Source organism: Acomys minous (genome assembly GCF_964271855.1).
Source record: "Acomys minous genome assembly, chromosome: 2".
Classification (NCBI taxonomy): Eukaryota; Metazoa; Chordata; class Mammalia; order Rodentia; family Muridae; genus Acomys; species Acomys minous.
In genome coordinates, this window is record NC_140484.1 from 26082067 (window position 1) to 26100253 (window position 18187).

Here is an 18187-nt window from a genome sequence, read left to right on the forward strand (position 1 = left end):
AGATAGTTGTGAGGGGGGAAAAAAACCGATCAATTTCAGAGACAAAACCATCAACGTGAAAGCAGAAAGTTTTTTGGCGGGAGAGAGAGAGACAGAGACAGAGAGACAGAGAGACACAGAGACATAGAGAGAGAGAGATTAATAGTAAAACAAAAAATAAGCTTAAGCACTTAATCTGATGAACACAACAGTGTCTAAATCCATTGTCTTTCACCAGAGACAGCACAGCAGTCACTCTCTCTGTTTCCCAGTGCTTCTAAATAAGGCGATATCAGTGTCTCATCTTCCTGACCCATCAGATCACATGGAGCAAAGTACCTCACCCCTTAAACAGCCTTGATTAAACTCCAATCCGACAGCCACATGCCAGATGCTGCTGTTTTAATGCAAACTAGCTGAGATTAAATAAAATTAGCAATGCACACTAGTCAGGTTCTAAGTACCCAGCAGCCTCCTGGGTGCCATACTGGAAAAGCCAAAGATAGCATGCCCATTATACTAAGACGCTCCTGTTTAGGGCTTCCTAGAGCCTTTCTGTATTTGTCTACAGAGCGCATCTTCTAGGGGAAATTCATGGAGAAAGGGAAGTATTTTGCATTTCTTCTATCAGAACTATTAACCAAAAGTTGGGTTAAAGATTAAGAATCCCTGCTATCCTTCCTCTGAGTGCCACCAGGTCTCCCCCTCCAGGGGACATGGTCAAATATGAGGCACCAGAGTTCGTGTGAAAGTCATACCCCACTCTCCACTCAACTGTGGAGAATGTTCTGTCCATTGGCTAGATCTGGGTAGGGTTTTAAAGTTTACCGCCTGTATTGTCTTGGTCATAGGGGAGGGGAATAAGGGGAAAATGGGAGGGAGGGAAGAATGGGAGGATACAAGGGATGAGATAACCATTGAGATGTAACAAGAATAAATTAATAAACAATTTTTAAAAAGATTAAGAATCCCAACACCAAGTGCTAACAAAATATCTGGGCATTATTAGGGTACGGGGATACCCAAGAGCTAGTAAGCATCAGGGGATGGCAGTGATGCCCACAGTCACGGCTTCCAGGTAGGTTTGTTCCTCTCCCCTAGGCCTGGCTGCTGCCATTCTACCTCTCTAGAAATTTCCAGATGGAATATGTGAGGCCACTGGTGTTACCAGAAGCAGAACGCAGCACAGCGGTCTGATGTGCTCCTCCCAGGGTGGCCCTGCAGAGGAGATCCATGTATGCTCCTTAGTTAGAATACCTCATGTCAGCCAGCCTCCCTGCTCTGGGACTGTTTGCAGAGGCAGAGAGACCACAGTGAAGAGAGAGGCGGTGAGGTAAGCAACCCCCAAGCAAGTAGTCATTACAAATAGGCAAAGTAGCACATCTCATAATCTCCTGAGACTTCAGGCTTGCATTCTGAATCTGAGAACCTCAGAGATTTCCTAGTTACTCTCTCCTTTCCAATGCCTTTCAGTCTTCTGTCACTATGTAATAAAAATGCAGAAACAAAAATCCACGGGAACTCTGATTATCTTTCAGGCTGTTCTCTATCTTGACGGAATGTTGACTGTACTATTTAAGAACTAAGTTCACATTTCCAGGGCCTACATAATTAAATACATCAAAAATCATGCTCCGTTGCCTCTACTTTCAACCCCTTCTGTTCATCTGGGGAAAAAATGTATCAGCCATCTGGCTCAAGGTTACACTGGCATGAGTTGGTCAGAAGCCCTATTTAAATCACTGCAGGAAATCTATTTCCTAATGCAGAGCTTTAGTAGATGGTTTAGGAAATGAAAATACCACATCCTTAGAGCATGTGCTTAACCTGGACATGCACATGAATTTTTTATTAGTTTTACATTATCGCGTCTTTAATTTTTAATGGAAATGTATATATTTGAAAAACTCATATACAAATAAAATTCAAAAACCATTTTTTTTTTTTTACAGAAAACAGCAAAGAAACAAATGTGCTGATTGAACTTACTTTGCTTTGCAAATACTCTTGGTATTCTATGTTATATTTCCTTAGCAGGTCCTTTTTCAATTCGTCTGTCCTTGGGAAGGCAATCTCCTTCAGTTTCTTTAAAAGCACACAGACACACAGACACAAATTAGTGGGATTGTCAGTATCCTTTTCAGCGCATCAGCTGAGAAAGAAAAACAGCTGGAATGTATATTAGAACTCAGGTTATAAATAGCAAAAATGATCTCTGAAAAATAAAGCTATTCTAGGATTCGGAATACAGTATGTGCACGTGTGTGCGTGTGTGTGTGTGTGTGTGTGTGTGTGTGTGTGTGTGTGTGTGTGTGCCTATGTGTGTTTATGTGTGTGTCTGTATGTGTGTTCCTTTTTATGATCTCTATTAGTTCCACTAGTTAGGTGGGCATCTTAGATAGGTATCACTAGAATTTCACATTGCATCTGTAAATCACTTAACATTGGTGTTACAGGGGGCATGAAGGGGTGTGTTGTGGGTAGGGATGTCAGATGCCAGACATCTTTCCTAACAGTTGATATTCCAAGTCCTAATCTCAGATCTACTGAATTCATATCTTAGGAAGGGGTAAGGGAGCAGGGATCTCAGATAGCTTCTTCAGTGGTTCTTAATGGCAGGAAACCCCAGGAAACTGGATAGAGTCAATGGAAAGGAAGCAAAAGCCTAGTGAGATTGATTTTCTTAGGCAGCTGATGGATGGTCCAGTTAGGAGCAGAATCCAAGCAACTCACCTCTAGCTAAACTCTCCCACCAAAATTTCTTCCTAGGAAGTAAATGGTTACAGGGATCCATGCCAAGAAACATCTACCGTAGTGACTTTTGTTTCTATGTGAAAAATCATAGTATACACTTACATAAACAAAAGTGGTTACGATGTCACTAAGCAATAGAGTTTAATTGGATCACTGTCATCTGTAGCACTCAGGGATTGAAACATTATGGAGCACACTACATGACTGTAGCTAAACCTTGGGATTACCTCAAAAAATCACCAAGGATTTTCAAATAGTTATCCCATCCTGTAGAGAGCAGTCAAAAGCAGCTAAGTAAGTAAGTACAAGTAAGTACAGGGAAACAATATTCTTTCAATTTCTGAGAAAAAACGTAATATAATTCCTTCTTCACATCCTCAGTTGATGGAGCATCTCTCTCTCTCTCTCTCTCTCTCTCTCTCTCTCTCTCTCTCTCTCTCTCTCTCTCTCTCTCTCTTCTCCTTATCTTCTTAGCATCAATTAAACACCTCGAACTGATACAGTCATAACCATTAAGCATCTTAGGAAGAAATCAAACTGTTATGGCTGATGGAATGGGCTTCTTGTGCTTAAGCTCCCCTGAGAACAAGGCAAAGAGGGAAAGAAGCTGTGAATCAATAACGGGGACTTAGGAGCCGTTGATCGCACGGTGGAGCATCCGGCCAGGGTACCTTCATGATATCCTGTTTCTCCGGCACTGCACACTGCTGGTAATCTCTATGACTGGGAAGTTTTTCTACAAACAATCTAGAGAAAGAGAAAAACACAGCATTAGCATTCTGTGACAGCAAAAAGCCAGAGACTTTCTAACGAGCATTCTAAAAAAAAAAAAAAAAGCTACCTTTTATTTAACTGTGGTCTTTCCACCCATTTTTTCAAGAAAGGTTGGTCAGACTATTATTCTGACTCTAAAAGTACTTACACCAAACAAAGAACACGTTGTTTGGAGTGTTCCTTGTAACTTGTGTTGGTTAATGTTCTGACACAAGCTCAAATCATCTGGGAAGATGAAAATCAATTGAGAAAAATGCCTCCTTCTGATTGGCCTATAAGCAAACCTGTGGGACTTTTTAACGATCCGTGTGGGATGATCCAGTCCACTATGGGCGGTGCTACCCTTAGGAAGGTGGTCCTGCACTGTATAAGAAAGCCGGCTGAGCAAAGCATGAGGAACAAACTAGAAAGCAGTGTTCTGCTATGGCTTCTGCCTTAGTTTTCTGCATCTGGGCTCCTGCCTTGGCCTCCCTTCATGATGCACTGTGATTGGAACTGTTTGCTGAAACATAAATCCTTTCCTCCTCAAGCTACTCATGGTCACGGCCTTCAGCAATAGAAAACAGACTAAGACATGGGTTAAGGTCAGGATTTCTACATACTCTCTCCATTCTCTACTTTCTTGGGTCCTGGGTACTTGCACCCATCAGAGCACTGTCTTACTTATGTGTAAGGTTTTGGAACAACGGATATAAATCCCTTGAATCCCCAAAACAGACTCAGAACAACCACTATCACATCACTGTCATGTGTTTAGACTTGTAACTGAAAATTGGCGGCTAAGAGAGAGATGACAACAGAGTCACTAGTGGACGTGTTACACGAGAAGATCCAGCAGATGCAAAGAGAAAACCATGCAAACCAGGCACACTGCGCCCAGGGAAAGTGAAGATTGCACCTGTGCAGGGGCACGCGTCTCTCCTCCTTGTTCTATGATGTATCCGTGGCATGAGGAATGGTGTCAGCCCATAGTAAGTGATCAATCTGGATGTGTAAAATGAATGACTAGCCTTTCAGTACTAGATTGTGGTGGGGTGCAGATCACTTCATATGGGTGAGTAGCTTACAATGACTGATCCCGATGCTTTTAACCAGATGTTCATTTCATCTCACCCCGTGACAGGGTGATGGGCCACACTTACACACTGGCCTAACTTCCTTACATTTCTGACACAGGGCAGCTAAGCCTTAGAGAAGCTGAAGAAAAGCTGTTAGCGGCCAAAGACTTCAGAAACAGAGGACCATCACAGACCCTCAGTCCTCAGAGATTTTCTCCCAGAAGGCCTTGTTTGTTGATACATCACTCAAGCCTGGGGAAAAGTAAGTGAAGTAAAAATTCTCTCTCAGCTAACATGACAAGAGAGTTAAAATGCTCTGAGTACCTACTAACCCAGAGGGGATCCTGGACTTTTCCCTTCACGAGGAAAATGCTGGAGGAGTTTATACAAAACTGGACCTGAAGGTGGAAAATACATGATCCACTGAAAATATAGTTCAGAAACTGAATCTTCTAGAGAATTTTGGCCATAGCCTGTGGTAGACAATTCTCTGTTTCATATTTATTGCTCAACTTCCTGCTAACGATTGATTTTTTTCCATGTGGGATGAAGGCAGTCACCCACTCTCAGAATTCTAGGTTAAAATCTCAAGCTTATTAAAATGGAAATTAAATAATATGTAAATTGTTTTTACTTTCGACCTTGGTGGAATCGTTAAAAACAGTTTTTTAAATATTTTATTCTTTCCATTTGAATGTTTTCAGAATATCCCTTCTAACTGAACTACTCAAATTATAAATAAAATAAGCAAACTACAGAATACAAGTATTTCATGATCTCACATACACTTGAATTTTTTAAAAGTCAAAGGCTATGCTATGCTACATATGGTGGCACACACTTATAATCCTCAAGATTGGGGAGAAGTTAGAAGACCAGGAATTTAACTTCATCCTTTGCTGGTACATGATGCCTTCTGGGTACACTGTGTTTTCCCAACAGTCTGGGCTACATGAAACCCTTTGTCTAAGCAAGGAAAACAGAGCGAGTTGGGGAACACTAGAAAGATAGCTTAGAAGGGAAAGCATTGAGTAGCTATGTTTGAATCTCCAGAACTCATTTAAAATCTGGAAACAAGCATACTTCAGTCACCAGTAATGCTGTACAGCAATTGCTTCCGAGTGAGAACCTTCCATCTTGGAGGGAAGCTTGCTAAGTAAGACACAGGGCCATCTAAGGGGAGGTAAAACCTACCACCATGCAGGGAAAGCTCCTTAAATTCAGGAAGTAAAATAACTTGAAGGGTTCAGGAAATCCCTAAAACGGACCAGGATTTATTAGATCCACCCCCCCACCCCCCCACCCCCGCCTCTCAAGCATATATAAACAGTAAGGACTGCTAATCAGTCCTCACTCTCAGACAAACTAAGCTACCTAGAAGAGGCCTAAACAGCCTGAATGGCCTGAAAGAGATAGATTCCAACCTGTTGAGCTGCCAGCAAGTTGTGCTGTGTGCTCCAGGTTTCTGGGTTTCATGAGCTGTCACTCATGCTGGTTGCTGGGTGGACTTTTGGTACTGCAGCTGTCTCTGAGTCATTTCTGTTCCTGTATGAAACCATTCACCTATACTCCTGTAAATAACCCCATTGAAACCCATTGGTTGACCAAGTTGGATGTTGCTGGTATCCTTACTTTGGTTTGTTATCAGTTCCCTCTATGGGGTGCACAGACATTCATGTCTCTCTAGGGACAGTGTCACACAAAACAGACTGGGACCTTATTTCCAACAAGGTGGAAGGCAAGGCAAGGACTAACACATGAGGTTGTGTCCTGAACTCTCCACATATGTGCCATGGCGCCCATGTACCTGCGTCCATCAATACAAATGCACATACACACATACAGTCATCATACATACACACACTTTTTAAAACATCAAAGGGTACCCAGTTTCAGTTGGATGGGAGAAATAAGTTTAGAGGTCTGGTATAAACACGGTGTTTATAATCAATGAATTACACATTAGAAAGTTGCCAGGACAATGAGGTTTTTAGACATTCTAACTATGGAAAATGGCAAGTAGGTAATATAGTAAATTGGCTTGACTTAGCCACCAAAATGTATATGCAAATAAAAACATCATAAACATACACAACTATTTTTCAATTAAAAGCAAATTAATGAAATTAATCAATATATGGTTTTAAATTATAACGACTAGGCTTAGCTTACATTCCGTCGTTACTGATTAGAGGAGGATCTTCTAGGCAGTGAAGTCCAAACCACTTATGAGGACTCTTAAAGTTAGACTCTATGACTAGCAAATGTCAAAGGAAACAATAACAGCAAAAAGAGTTTTCTAAAAGTATCATCAATATAAGGGGGGGGGTGGGGGGAAAGGCCAAAAACCCAATGTTTAAGTGGAAATGTGGTATTTTTTGCTGGCTATTGTGGTGTAGTCACTCCTGCTTAACATCTTTTGTATATTAAATTCTTGCATGAAGAAGGAAACACTTCTGTGTGAGATGAACTACTGTACCTGCTCCAGAAATCATGTCTAACCTGCATGTTTCTCCTCTTAACCCTTCAAATCAAACTTTCAAAACATCAATAGCAGAGGCTGAGCAGAGGCTCTCAACCTTCCTGCTCCTATGACCCTCTAACACAGCTCACTATGCTGTAGTGACCCCCAACCATAAGATTGTTTTCATTGCTTCTTCACAATGTGACAGTTTGTTACTGTTCTAAATTGTAATGCAGACCTCTGGGTTTCCCAGTGTCTTAGGCAATCCTTCTGAAAGGGTCATTTGACCCAGGTGTGAAGCACAGACTGAGAACCACTGCTCTACACGGAGTGCTATGGCGCCTTCTCTCAGAAAATTCATGCTCCTATGGGAAGAAAATGGCACGAAATGTGAAATTAGAGTTGTGAAGAAGGAGACAGGCTCGTCTGACTATTGAGGGCCTCAACCCCCCCATTCCTCAGCCTCAAGATGGTCAAACTGGTTTGAATGTGAAAACTCTCATGGTATGCGAACTGCCATGTAAAAATATCATATAAATAGCCTCCCAACTTTCTCATTCTAAATACCACTAAAACACTCGTTCTCAGCCTTCCACAGCCCTAAAATACAGTACCTTATGTTGTGATGACTCTCAACCATAAAACTGCCTTTGCTGCAACTTCATAACCATAATTTTTCTACTGTTATGAATCATAATGCAAATATCTGATATGTGATCTCAATGAAGGGATCATTTGATCCCCAAAGGGGTCACAACCCATAGGATGAGGGCCGCCGCTCTAAAACAAGACTCACGTTATGAATTTGTTATAAAGAACGAAGGCATTTTCCAGGTTTCCTTCTTCCAAATACACAGATGCCATCCTTTCCATCTCCACTCCGGACCTGAAGTAGCGGCGTGGCGTGATCTCCTCATTAATGGAGATATTACAGCCCAGCTTGCTTAGGGCGCGGACCCGCTCTTCTGGACTTAGAGAAACATCTGTATGGTCAGGCATGGCAGCTAACTTTTTCTGCAACACAACATTTAAATCTTCAATTATAATCTTTTAAATGTATGTAATTACTTAGTGCATGCGTTTTCTGTTCCCAAAACTCAATACTAATACCTACAAAAAGCCCATTCAATAAGAGTTAATGATAAAACTAACATAGAACCTTTCTGCATAAGCATACCCCCCAAAGACACACATCCAAGAAGAACATAAATTTTTTTGTTGGTAAAAGACCTCTTCATACATTTCAAAGTAGAATTACGTGGCATTTCCTAGGTGTGCAAATGTTTCTGGTAAAGGATTATTAATCCTCATGTAAGCTGTGGGTGTGATCCAGCCTGGGTCGTTCTTGTCACAGTGGGGTTTGTGTCATTTCTCATGTAAGATGTGGATGTTAACCACGCTGGGTCGTTCTTGTCATAGTAGGGCTCGTGTCACTGATTCTTCAGAAAGCTGCTTGCATTAAAGTTACTGTTAGGTTTGATTCTATCCCACAGAACAGCTACTCTAATTGGCACTGTCTAGGGTCTCCCTCCATTGTCACAAAACAAAAAGAAATGACAACAAAACCCCCTGGGACTGATAAGTCCCAGAGAAGGTCTTTCAGGAAAAAGAACACCCTCGAAAACCTATTTTTAAACATAAATACATCTATTAAACTTCCATCTAATAGTAATTGCTCTGCTAATTAGTGCTTGGCTGAGAAACTGATAGTAAACTATGAAGAAAAGTCACGTCTATTGCTATCTTTACTAATAAAGCCTTGGAAGTGCAGAGAGCATGCATATTAAGGATCACTATTCAGAAGACAGTAGTGCTTCAGAAAGGCAAGACGCAGAATCTTCTTTCTATTTATTAAGGGCCCAGCAGGATCTTTTTTTTTACTACTTGACTTCTGCTTTCCACACGTGAAAGCAGCTGTTCGACAATGTGGAAACAAGTCTGGCTCCTTGCCAATGCAACGGATACAACACTCGGGCCACAGCTTGTTTCCTGTCTAGTTCAGACTTGTCTGTCTCAAGTGTGTGGTCCAGCCACCTACAGCAGCAGCAGCAGCAGCAGCCACGGGGCCTTTCTTAAGAATGCAAATCCCTAACTGGCTCTATGCAGATCTACCAACTCAGGATCTCTGCAGATGGCTGCCCAACGGATGCTTCAGTCAGCATTCCCAGAAGAACGTAATGCATTCTTCAGCTTTAGACCACTTGATCATTTATTACTTCACACTCCAGGAAGGTGGTGACCTCAGAGAAAACTTAGCTTCCTGGGACCTTTCTTAATCAGATATGGGTAACTTACAAGCCCCACTACAGTGAAAGTGAAACATTTGAACAAAGTCTGTAGAAAGCACTGAAAAAAAGAATTAAATCAGACAAAGCTTCATTCTGGCTGTGGACAACTGAGCCAACAACGTTCACGGAGATTAGATATTTAGAGCTTTTCTCGTGTCATCTGATTTACTTTACTTCCAATTGTATGGTTAGTAGAACACTAGAACTCTGAAATGCGTCTCGCTTCTAGAGGTTTAACATATATCAAGAGCTCTACAACTTTTCCTACAGTTCCATTAAGCTGAAGGCAGCCATGCTCCCTGTGCTGGTACTTTTGGACGTATCACAGTGAACATGGAAGCTACTTCCTGCTACTTCCTGCTACTTCCTGCTACTTCCTTCCCAGTGACGAGCCAGGGCCTGTCATTCCTCTCTGCAAGGCCTCCAGGCACCTTTCCTGTGACTTGTTGGGCATACCAGGTCCGCTAACAGTTCAAGAAGTAGTAAGATTTATTCTCCTGTGTTCCCAGAGAAAAGAAGATTCTAGTCCAAGTGACAACAACAACAACAAAAAAGGCCACACAAAATTTTGGTGCCCACCTTACAGTTTTTCACCTCTTTTTTCCTGGTCAGGAATTCCAATACTAGAGACACAGGATGAGCAGCAATGCAGTCTATGCCTTTCCTACCTAAGTGAGTTCATGCCAAAGAAAACCACATTCCCTTCATTAGATAACAGGAACCAAAACACAGTTAGCAGAGAGAGTTAAAGTTCTAAAACACAATAGGGTGACAGAAGACCACAATTTATAAAACTATGCCAAAGTTTCTAACGGAGAACTAGAAATGATAACTGCCCTACTTCAGTCACTGCAAAGCGCGTACATATATTGAATTAACACCTTAGGTCCTACAAATACAGCTTTAAAAAGATACTATTGGAGTTTGTCAAAGGCATTTTCTAAAAATAAAAAAAGAAAAAAAAAAAGAAAAAAAAATCCAACATCTTTTGATGATAAAATTTCTGTAGGAAGTAGGGATCTCAATTCAATAAAGGTATATATGAGAAACCAATAGCCAACATCATGTTAAACAGAAGATTTTGAAGCATTCTCACTAAGATCAGGGACAAACAACTATGTCATCACTCCTACAAAATACAGGGTCGGAAAAAAACAGAATGAAATAAGAGATGCAAATAGGAATGGAAGAGGTCAGAGTCTCCCTAGTTGCACATGGCTTTATATGAGGTACCCCAAGGACTCCACCAGGAAACTTCTAGAGAAGACAACCACGTTCAGAAAAGCAGAAGGCTATAAAATTAACATTAAAATCAACAGCCTTCCTATATAACAACAACAAACAGTCCAAGAAAGAAACCTGGAAAATAATCCCGTTCACAGTAGCTGAAAAAAAAAATACCTGGAATCAACTTATAAAATGAAAACTTAATTAAGATACTGAACAGAGAAATGAAGAGAACACCAAAAGGTAGAGCTCTCATGCACGTGGGTGGCTAGGGTTAATATTGTGAAAATGGCCAACCCATCAAAAGTTATCTATGGATTCAGTGAACTCTTCATCAAAAATTTCTTGCAATTATTTACAGAAATTGAAAGAAAAACTTAATGACTCATATGAAAGTACAAAGGACACTGGGTAGAGAAACAGTCCTGAATAAGAGAAACACTGTGGAAGAACCATTGTTTCTGATTTCAAGTTATACTATAAAGCTATAGTAGTAAAAACAGAACAAAAACAGACAACTTTATAATTGACTAGAATCAAGGACCCAGACATAATGAATACATGCACCTTATAGTCACCTGGTATTGACAAGGATGAAGAAAATATACATTGGAGAATAGAGCATCTTTAACAGAAAAGTGGTTATCTGTCTTCATGCAGAAGAATGAAACTCAGTCCTTCTTTCCTACCCTGCCCCTCCCCAGTCATTAACAAACGGATCAAAGATCACAATGCTAGACCTGAAACTTCTAGAAGAAAGAGTGGGAGATAGACTCAAGTAAGAACCTTCAGACTAGGACCCTGGTTGCCCAGGAAATAGCATCAATAATCAACAAGTGGGGCTTCATGCAACTAAAAAGCTCCCATACTACAAAGGAATCTCTTAAATGACTGAAGAGGCATCCTATAGACTTGCATTAAAATGAAATTTTTTCACCAGCTATATATCTGGTAGAAGGATTAGTGTCTCTAATATAGAAAGAACTCAATAAGCTAAACATCAACAAAACAGTCCAGTTAAACAGTGTGCTATGGAACTGAGCAGAGCGTTCTAAAATAAAACAAAACAAAACAAAACACAAATGCAGATGGCCAGGGAGTATTTTAAAAGTGTTCTACCATTATTAGCCATCAAAGAATTACAGATAAAAACTGCTTTGAGATTTCCGTGTACTCCAGTTGGAATGGCTAAGATTTAGAACACAGAAAAAGCAAATGCTGGCACAGATGTAGGGAAAAGGGAACTCTGTTGGTCAGAGTACAAACTATTGCAGCCAATGTGGGAATAACCGTGGTGGCTGCTCAACAACTAAGGACAGATCTACCATATGACCCAGATACACCACTCCTGGGCATACGCCCAAAGTGTTCTCTTTCCTACTTCTGAGACACATGCGCATCTTTCTTAATTGCTCTATTTACAATAGCTAGGACATAGAAACAGCCTAGATGCCATGAGGTAGTGAATAAACAATGAGGATGTGGTACAATGGAATTGCATTCATCTGCAAGGGAAAAATTAAATTATGAAAATTCCAGGTAAATGGACAAGATTGGGAAGCTTGTGTGAGGTAACCAAGACCCAGAAAAACAAATGTGGCCCATTCTCAGTCGTATGTGGATCCTAGCATCAAATCTTTATATTTGTGTATTTAATTTGGAGTACATGTAGAAGCCAGTAAACTAGAAAGGGGCCATAGAGGGGAAGGGGAAAACAGACAGATCTTAAGGGAGCAGGGGATAGCGTGGTTCAGGTGATATAACACAGGGAGAATGATGGGAAAAATATTTAAGGAGGGAGGAGGGTTGGGGGAGAATGTCAGAGGATGGGATGGGGGGGAATTAACACTAAGGATGTTTGAAAAATCCATATGGCAACCTAAAATTTTATAAGATTCCTAAATCTATCTATGCAGAAGGAGGGAGAGAGGAAGAGAGAAAGAGGAAGATGGTGAGAGTGATAGAGAGTTGTAAAAATAATACAATTAGAGTTATCTAATCTAAGGGATAACGCTTCTCCCAGAAGGCAGAGATTGCCAGATACAAAGCCCAGGCCCAGGTGTATGATGCCTTCTCTCAAGATGGTTGTTAGGAACGTCCTGGAGGTGCCCTACACAACACAGTCTACCGCCATCGCTCATGATTTCCCACTAGAACTTGACAGTAAGACCCTACTGCTGAAGACACCAGCTATTTGTTCATAACACATGGAGAAATCAGGTCAGTACGGCCCAGGAAGCTCTTTATTGCTGGATATGATGCTTTTCGGGCTTCTGATGGAGAAAAGGTCATCAACAGTTTTACCAGCTATGAATCTTGTGAGCTACAATAATAATCACCAGGGCTAAATATGCCTGTGGGTGCAAGGGTGGCCTGAATATTATGGAGGTAGGCAACTACTTTTCTCACTGAACTTTAGGTCTACGCCACCAGGAAATGTGTATCTGGTGCTGGCCAAGAACCCATGGCTGGGAGCTCAAAGGACCTACTATTATTATTTTGCTAAACAGAGTATTAAACTGCCCTTTAAATACCCATAGGTTTGTGCAGCTCTTAGACCGTATCAAAGAAGTTTATTTGTGCAGTGGATGGCAGTTAGTGTAGAAACTCACATCTGGTCAACGTGCAGAGAATAAGTGTCTGAGGCATGCTCAGCCACACATGGGGCATCTTTGTCATAGGCCCTACAAGGTTCAGGGACAATAATGGAAGAGGAGGCAGGAAGGTAAGAGTCAGAATGTCTCGGAAGTGCAAAAGAATGCCTTTGGTTCCATAGTTTGAGCAGGACCCCTGGGCCCAGATCTGCCCATCACAATGTTCTTCTTGTAGGTTTCTAGGACCCTCTGGATCCTCCTATTTCCCCATTCTCTCATGCTTCTCTCACCTAGACTCCCATTAGGATGTCCTCTCCTCTGTCCCACTTTCCTGGTTAGTGAACACTTCCATGGGACATGCCCCTTGGGCTAGTGTCCAGATATAAGTGAGTATATACCATTTGACTCAATCTGCTTCTAGGTTAACTCACTCATTATGATCATTTCTAATTCAATCCATTTATCCATAAATTTTGGGAATTCCTTGTTTTTAATAGCTGAGTAGTATTCCATAGTGCAAATGTACCACAGTTTCTTTATCCATTCTTCTACTGAGGGACACTTAGGCTGTTTCCAGGTGTGCAGTAAACTTCGAACCCCTACACAGATCTAACCAATGAACAGGACATTCTCCACCATTGACTGTAGAATGGGGTCTGACTTTCACACGAATTCTGGTGCCCCATATTTGACCCGTCCCCTGGATGGGGAGGCCTGGTGGCACTCAGAGGAAGGATAGCAGGCTACCAAGAAGAGACTTGATACCCTATGAGCATATACAGGGGGAGGAGGTCCCCCTCAGTCACAGTCATAGGGGAGAGAAGTAAGGGGAAATGGGAGGGAGGGAGGAATGGGAGGATGCAAGGGATGGGATAACAATTTAGATGTAATATGAATAAATTAATAAAATATATTTTTTAAAAAGGAAAAAAAAAAAAAGAACGCCGTTGGTGATGGCATATTCATTCATGAACTCATAGCAAGTCTGGTCAACTGCGCAAGACCTGTACAACATTCCAGTGTGAGTGGGGAGACCTTCATGAGTTCTCACTCCTAGCTGAGGAGCTCTTGACAGTTGATGGCTTAGAGAGGGAGACTTGGTTTTCCTTAAAGCTGTGACCCGCTGGTAGGTTAGTCTTGCTCTAGTACCCCATGCCTATGAGTTTGCAGGCAGCACAAATTGGATTCTATGGGTTGTAAAAAAAAAATGGGAGAGGGGACATAAAACTAACTGATGTGGGGCGGGGCGGGAAGAGCACTCTGAGAAGCGTTAGTAGGGGGTTAATAGGATCAAAATAATTGTATAAATGCATGGAATTCTTAAACACTAATAAAACATTTGAAAATTTCTATCAGTTAAGAAATAAAGTCCTGAGGCTGGAATGATGGCTCAGTGGTTAAGAGCACTGGTTGCTCTTCTGGAGGACCTGGGTTCAATTCCCAGCACCTACATACAGCAGCTCACAAATGTCTGTAACTCTAATTCCAGGGGATCTGGCACCTTCACTCAAACACACATGCAAGCACATAAGATAAAAAATAAAGTATTAAAAAAAGAGAAAGTACTAAGTAACATAGAAAAACACACTTGCACACACTCTTGCTTTGACTCACACCTTATGGTACTGTTCTTCTAGTTTTTGGAATCATTTTATAACTCCAGAGAAGCTCTAGAAGATTACCCTACATGACAGGTAGGAACTATGAGCTTCAGTATACAGTTTTTCCTAAATGAGATTTTTTTTCCTACTTTCCCCCCAGTTAACACTCCCCTGTAAAACTCAGTAGCACTGAATTAAAACTCAGCCATAGATCACTGTCTCAGTGACAAAGCTAACATCCAGAGCATTTTCTAAAGACAGCACAAACGAGGGCCAAAGAGACTAGCATGCTTCTATTCGTTCACTTTTAGGGACCGATCTGGGACACTGAGCAAGCAAACACGATCCCAAAGCCCTGCTACAGCCTCTCCTACACACTACTCTGGATGCAGGCAGAAAAGCTGTGAACTCTGAAGGCCTGTGGAGGGAAAGTGAGAAGGTCAAGAGTTTCAAGAACGCAGACACATAAACAGGATGCCCAGGCAACACCTCAGCACTGAGCATGTCACACTTCTCAGTTGGTACCACAGGAGGCAAGCCTCCAGCTTTTATCTGTAAAGCAGCCGACGCACAAAGAAATTGGAGTATACTCAATAGGAGGTCCGCTCTGAAAACCCCTCTAGTGTTTTTGTACAGGATTTACACTCCCAGATTCTAGCCGCACAGATTAAAACTCCACAGATTTGTGAGCAAAACGCTATTTATAAGTCTTGCAAAGATGGCTTTATTAGTCACTTCCTCGAAGGCCACGGCCACACAGAAGGCCACAAACCTACCTACAAAGCAGTGCTGCTCATCTTAAAGCAGTAGTGACTCGTTCTACAGTCCATCCTTTCTGCTCTTCTTTTGAGCTTCTCAAGCATGAGCAAAGCATCAGTTGGCCTGACTTACCAGTGAATTCACAGTGAACGGCTGCTCCATGCTGTCCTGGCTGCAAAGACGAGGTGCTCAACTCCTTCTTCTCAATCACATCATCTGTTTGGAAGACACAGAGCAAGCAAAGCTGAGGTTACTCTATGAGAACTCAAGTCTCAGTTCCCAAGTTCAAAAGAACGTGAGCACTTTGAAAAAAACGTTCAAAAACCAGAGTGCCTAAAGAGACTCTGGAGGTCTTCTCTAGAAAATTGAAAACCGTGGGTGGTTGCTGGTGTGCGTGTCTTGAAACTGATGTTCAAAGGGGAGGAATGCTGGGAGTTAACGCCTGAAGAGCAGAGCAATGAAGCTGCTCTGTGCTGGTTTATTTAGAATCCTGTACAGGGCTATATATAAAACAGGCTTAACTTCCTTCAAAGGCAGAAGGAAGAGCATGGTTGTTATGATCAAGGATGCTGAGGCGACTGACTCTTTACCTGGAGAGCGTGCTAGGTTTAAAGGGCCCTCCAGCTTCATTTGGCAGAAGTGTAAGACAGCACTGTGTATCCCCGTCACTGTGAGTCATGGTTTGCAGAGTAGCCTCCCCTTGAGAACGGACAAGCCTGTCCTGTTCTGGTGGGTCTACTGCCCCACGTTAAATGAATATTGCTCCCATGATTATGTTCCATCACGTACTAAAGATGAGGATGCATTGCAGAAATATTAACGCCTCTTAAGCCATTGGCATTAAGTTAGTTAAAAGACAGGGCCAACAGGTCTTCACCAGAGGAAGTGAGAGTTTGAACAGCTTGTTTTGAGAGCCAGATGTCAAGAGTTTTGCAGCTGCAAGAAAGCTAATTCTACACCACAACCACAAGAACTTCAGAGGAGTCACAGTCACAGCTGAGCCCCCAGCCACCAACACCCAAGTCACAGATCCTTGGTCTGTCCTTACTAGGCCAACAGCTTGACTGCAGCCTTAGGATGTCAAAAAGAGAATCTAGGTAAAATACACTCAGACACATGTCCCACAAAAACCCAAGGTGAGTATAGGCTGACTTTAGCCATTACGTTCAAGGCGATGGATATGGTAGCAATAGCAAACCAGCCAGCTGTGTGACTACAGGTAAGTTATACTGTCGGGGCATATGAAAAGTGGAGAAGTAATAGTGCCATTGACATAGTTGTAGCAAGAATTAAATGTGCTACTGCATAAACTACACAAGAGCCCTACCCCATAGCCAATAGTCTATTAATGTTAAAAGTATTAGAATCTTTATTTTTAGGTTTATTTTTAGGTTAAGGTTTCAACAGTGTTAAGTGAATATGCCCAAGATCAAAAAAAATTTTTTAACATAGGGTTTTTCTGTGTAGCCTTGACTGTCCTGGACTTGCTCTATAGAGCAGGCTGGCCTCAAACTCACAGTGATCCACCTGCCTCTGCCTCCCTGAGTGCTGGGATTAAAGCTGTGTGCCACGAAGACCAGCTCCAAGTTGAAATCTTAGCTCAGCAATTGCCAGCCCTTCTTTTGTACAATGGAGGTCAATCTCTCTCTCTCCTTCCTTATGTAGCAGGAAACCGAGTAGAATCATCATATCTAGAGTAAACATTAGAATGAAATAGTAGTCTTCTAGAAGGACTTTGACCTTGAAGGAATCATTATAGAAAACGGTGATTCCTGTTATCTGGAGAGTTGCTTTCTAAAGGAGTTCTACGGCCGTTGCATGACTTTGGTCACAAGCCAGTCCTGGCACACCTGGAATGTCTCGCGTTATTAGCTACTGCAAACAGTACACAGTAAGGACAAAAGTATCAGGGGTGTGATATGTTTTTCTTCAGAAAACATATAGATTAGATTAGGCATTTTCGGTGTGAGGGACTTGTTTTAGCCTAAAAGCAATGTTTTTGAACCAAGCGATACATATTATGCTTTTGTGTGACTTTTCATCTTTCAGTCCACAGAGGCTGGAGCGCGGTGCTGCCAGCAAAGCCTTAATTTATCCTTGAGTCACTCTCTTTCTTTGACTGTCCCTCACTACCAAGAACACTGACATCCTTGCTTTCTAACCGTTAACCGGGTCACACTCTGTCTGCTCTAGCTGCCACCTTGGTAACTTTGGACGTTACTCTTCTCATCTTACGTCGGAAACTCTGGGAGGTGGCAGTCTCTTAAGCTGGAACATCCTATGATTGCACAAGGCTCCAATCAGATCAATCCACTCTTCTCCCTGTTATTTCTCATCCCAAATCCTGCGAAACCCTTCGAAAAAAATGACCCTGCCTCACAACTTCTAGCCGGTCTCCTCTTGTCTCCATCTAACCTTGGAGTAACTGCTGAGCTGTCCGCCTGAGTTACAAGGTTACTTAGGAAAGAAACCGCTTTGGAGAGCTACAGTCACAACTCAACAGTGAGCACTGATCACAGACTCACCATGGCTGATGTAGAATGCAGGCGACTCTCACAGGGGAATTGACACTTCTTAGTTCTCAGACCAAAAAAAAAAAAAAAAAAAGAAAAGAAAAGAAAGAAAGAAAGAAAGAGACTCTGCTTGATGTAGTTTCACATGTCTGCACTAATGGAACAGACTCAGTAGG

The 18187-nt window shown here is 41.9% G+C and overlaps 1 protein-coding gene across 1 annotated transcript in view; it reads right to left on the minus strand.

Moving 5' to 3' along the window:
• The window catches only part of STAMBPL1 (STAM binding protein like 1), a 54160-nt gene that overhangs the window by 8395 nt on the left and 27578 nt on the right, over window positions 1-18187 (minus strand). Inside the window, exons 2-5 of the mRNA XM_084772598.1 lie at window positions 15631-15714; window positions 7826-8043; window positions 3405-3480; window positions 1969-2064 (exon numbers count right to left, since the gene is read on the minus strand). Coding sequence (XP_084628724.1) covers window positions 1969-2064; window positions 3405-3480; window positions 7826-8043; window positions 15631-15660 — 420 coding nt within the window. The 5' untranslated portion in view covers window positions 15661-15714. The remainder of the gene's footprint in view (window positions 1-1968; window positions 2065-3404; window positions 3481-7825; window positions 8044-15630; window positions 15715-18187) is intronic.